The sequence below is a fragment of the Trachymyrmex cornetzi genome, unplaced genomic scaffold (assembly GCF_001594075.2).
Source record: "Trachymyrmex cornetzi isolate Tcor2-1 unplaced genomic scaffold, Tcor1.1 scaffold1241, whole genome shotgun sequence".
In the NCBI taxonomy this organism is placed as follows: Eukaryota; Metazoa; Arthropoda; class Insecta; order Hymenoptera; family Formicidae; genus Trachymyrmex; species Trachymyrmex cornetzi.
In genome coordinates this window covers 1-4176 of record NW_017295808.1, presented here as the reverse complement: position 1 = coordinate 4176, position 4176 = coordinate 1, and the positions used below count along the sequence as shown (strand labels likewise).

The following is a 4176-nucleotide window of genomic DNA, read 5'->3' as shown; positions in this document are numbered from 1 at the left end:
AGGCAAGAGGTAAAAAAAAACATCGTGGAAGGAGACGTTAGAGGCTCTTAAAATACAACTTTCCAGTATCACGACGAACGAACAGTTGAGCCGCGCGGCGTATCGTTTGCGTTTACCATTCTTCAGAGGTGTGTTTATGCGTGACGCGTTACCGACGAAACCGTATCGAAACGAAAGCGTTCTTATCAAACGTTTGATCAGAGTATTTGCGGTCAATTGTGTCTACAATTTCTTCGAGAAATAGATTGGAAGAAAAAATATATCTAATAATAAGTCGTGTGAGTCTCAGTTGAGCGTTCACCTTCAATCGCATTATGTCGTTGACTCTCGCGTTGAATGGAACAACAAGTATCCTCACGGCGAGTTACTTCCCTGTGTTGGATTTAAGTAATGGTGAATACGAATTGAGTCTTACGAATTTTGAAACGTACAACGCAATACCGAACGTTACTTTCGCGAATAATAAATTCTACTTCGATACCGACGATAAAGTAATCGCGATTCCCGAAGGATCGTACGAATTGAGTGCTATAAATAGGTATCTGAGAGCTGCTATTCGTCACGTACGACGACGAACGCTTAACGATAAAGGTAATAATGACGATGAGTACATATTCGACGATGACGACGACGACAACAATAGTGCTCATAAAGAAGAGATACTGATTCTTCGAGCCAATGAGAACACTATGAGAAGCGAGATCGAATGTGCGTATCGAATAAATTTTACAACACCGAATAAGATCGGTTCGCTATTGGTTATTCAAAATCGCGCGTATTACAACCGAACAAGTGGTACGCGTCTGACAAACCTGTGAATATTATGAATGTAACTATACTTCGTATAGAATGCAACATTACCGCGGGTGCGTACAATAACGATAAACCAGCGCATACGATACATGAATTCGCAGTGAACGTTCCACCTGGATATAAATTATCCGATACTCCCACACATGTCATTTATCTCCCAGTCGTTGCGAGAAACGTTACCGATGTAACGGTACGTATAGTGGATCAAAATGGACAATTGATAAACTTTCGTGGAGAAGAGATATCGATTCGATTTCATATACGACGCAGACGATAAAAAATATGCTCAGATGCTCGTTCTAAACGAGTCGCACGATTGTAAGAATACGTCCACCATACCGCAGACGTCGCAATTATCATCGCTCACCGAACGATACGTTGGAAGAAAACGGAGAGGAACGGAGGAGAGATTGAACGCTGCGAACGTCAAATTTCTACGGTCTCTGGGATTCGTCGTAAACAATGAGTCGCGATATTCTAAACATAGGGGGAGAGCCTATCTTCGACGATCGTATCGTTAAGATCGAGATTCACACTTACAACCCATACGCTAACCACATTCGGATACAACGATGAAATACGAATACCTATACAACATCAGGATCTGTACACGTTACCGTGTGAGAGTTTTCTCTACGTCGAGGGAAAATTTTCAACGACAAAACGAGATGGAAACACATCCGAGGAACAACCTCCAAAATTGTTGAATAATTGCGTCGCGTTCATGTTCGATGAGATTCGGTACGAGTTAGACGGTGTGGAAATCGATAGATCTAGAAACGTTGGTATTACCAGTACGATAAAAAATTTCATATCGTTAACCACTAGCAAGAGTATAACGTTAGAAAATGCAGGATGGGACGACACTATGCAGTTATTTCGCGCACCGCTTTCCGAGAGTTTCAACTTTCGTACCACTCAACACACTCCTAGGATTTTACGAAGATTTTAAACGCATAGTGATAAACGCGCGACACGAACTTATCCTGATACTTGCGCGTAACGATAACAATTGCGTTGTGGTGCACGAATCGACGGAACCTAAAATCACACTATTAAAGATACAATGGAGAATGCCACATGTAGTGCTGAACGATGTCAATAAATTATCACTTTTGCGAACGTTGAAAGGTGGACGATATCTCAGCGTGTGTTTCCGGTCGTGGAACCTGTACGAATTTCCTCAGCTGCAAAGCACAACGAAGCATTCGTGGGCTGTTAAAACAACGTCGCAATTGGAAAAACCGCGATATAGAACCACTAATGTGAAATTTTTTTAAATTCTGATTTTTATGCTTACGACGGTATGAATTTAGATTTCGAACACAAAAAATACGCTATACCTACTGTACGATATTTATGTAAAATTTCAAAAGACGTACTACGGTTACAACACACGCACTCCTATGTTATCTATTAGAGAATTTCTTGTACACGGTCCATTCGCGCGCGCGTAGTGATCGATTGTTCTCGCCAAAACGAATCGGTAAAGAGCGCCACTGTGGATATTCGTATAAAATTCGAATGTATGGAAAATATTCCACTGAACACCACAGCTTATTGTCTTATTATTAACGATAGGGTGATAGAGTACAATCCATTGACTAATGTTATTCGCAAAATTGTATAATATTTTTAAACTCTTTATTGAGTTTCATACGCTATCATATTGTATTGTAAAACACATATTACCTTAAATATATTATATTTTACAAAAAAAGTGATGATGTCATATCCCTTTCCTCTTAGATAGATAAGAGTCTCGTCTGCAAAATATTAAGGTATGAAACATGATTCATGTTGTATATATAGAGAAATCATGAAACGCGATTCATTACTCTTGACAGAGCATTCGAGTACGCATCGTTTTTACCACGTGTCGTATACTTGTGTTACATCGCGATGTCTCTCACATTCATCATCATCGTTTTCGTTACGATTACTACGACGACGACAACGAGAACGGCAGCGTCGACGGCAGCGACGAATCGTGAAAACATATATACTGAAGTAATTCTGTATCTACAAAAGTATGGCTACTTGAGTAAGGCTGGCAACAATACGCAATTATCATTCGAAGAGGGAGAATTTAACAGGCTATTTCGTTGTTTCAAGAATATTATCAAATACAGGGCGATGGTACATTGAATAACTATACGTTGTATCAGATGCGTAAACCACGATGTGGTCTCCCTGACATCTACGAATGCAATATAGGTAGACGTAAATGGGCGAAAACACATCTCACGTGGAATTTCCAGCTAGCGGATCCACAAACTTTGCAAACTACTGAATTCGCGTTCTCACTATGGGCAGCTAATTCGTCTTTATCATTCGAACGTAAAACGGTAAATCCCGATATCTTAATATATTATCGTAGTGGCACACACACTTACACTGATCGTAGACGCAACGAAGAAATTTGCGTCTCTTCGTTAGATGGACCTGGTGGAGTACTCGCTCACGCGTTCTATCCTCCTACTGTTGACAATTACAGCACTGAAATACACATAGATAGTGCAGAACCATGGCATATACAGGGTGTTCGAAAAGTGTGGAAACGGTCGAATATCGAGAAATACACATCGGATCAGAAATCTGAAAATATAGGTATTCAATGTTTTCAAAACAGCTATCTTTTGACATCTAACATGACCCCCCACCCCCACCCGCTGTGGGTGAAAGAAAGGATAAGTTTAAAATTTTAAATGGGAACCCCCATTTTTTATTGCAGATTTCGCTTCTTCAGAAAAAGTTACATAAATTTTACCTTTTAATTGCTCGTTGTGCAAAGTCACGAGATCGTGCAACAGAAGTAATAATGGTTTCCCCTTGCCATTGACTTATTTTTTTACGAGCTTAAATCCATTTCGTTATGTCGATGACATGTTAATTGTGTTACCTCACAACTGTGTAGACGAGGTTTTAAAGCGTTTTAATTCTTATCATAATAGAATAAGATTTACGTTGGATGAAGGTAAAGATGATTGTGTAAACTTTTTAGATGTCTCAGCTATTGTAAAACATGAACATATAAGGTTTGATAATTACAAAAAACCGACGAACTCTGGTCGCTATTTAAATTATAAATCAAGTCACCCGGACCAGCATAAAAGAGGGGTAATAATTGGCTTATTGGATAGAATACTGTTCTTGTCGCATCCTGATTATCATGAAAATAATATTAAAGAATTAATTAATATTTTACTTATGAATGGTTATCCGTTGCACATTATATTTTCCACGATTAACTGTAGATTGAAAAAACTATCAAAAAGAAATAATTCATATGTTAATGACATTATGAAAAATAATTTTGAGACCCTTACAATTAATAATTATTTTACAATTCCATATGTAAAG

General features: G+C 38.6%; 1 protein-coding gene across 1 annotated transcript; it reads left to right on the top strand.

The window, feature by feature from the left end:
• Nucleotides 1-1886: 1886 nt before the first annotated feature.
• Nucleotides 1887-3365, top strand: LOC108770333 (neutrophil collagenase; the record flags this gene model as incomplete). Its single annotated transcript, XM_018521881.1, has 2 exons — nucleotides 1887-2078; nucleotides 2946-3365. Coding segments are annotated over exons 1-2 (612 nt in total), but the record flags the coding sequence as incomplete, so codon positions are not given.
• Nucleotides 3366-4176: the final 811 nt, after the last annotated feature.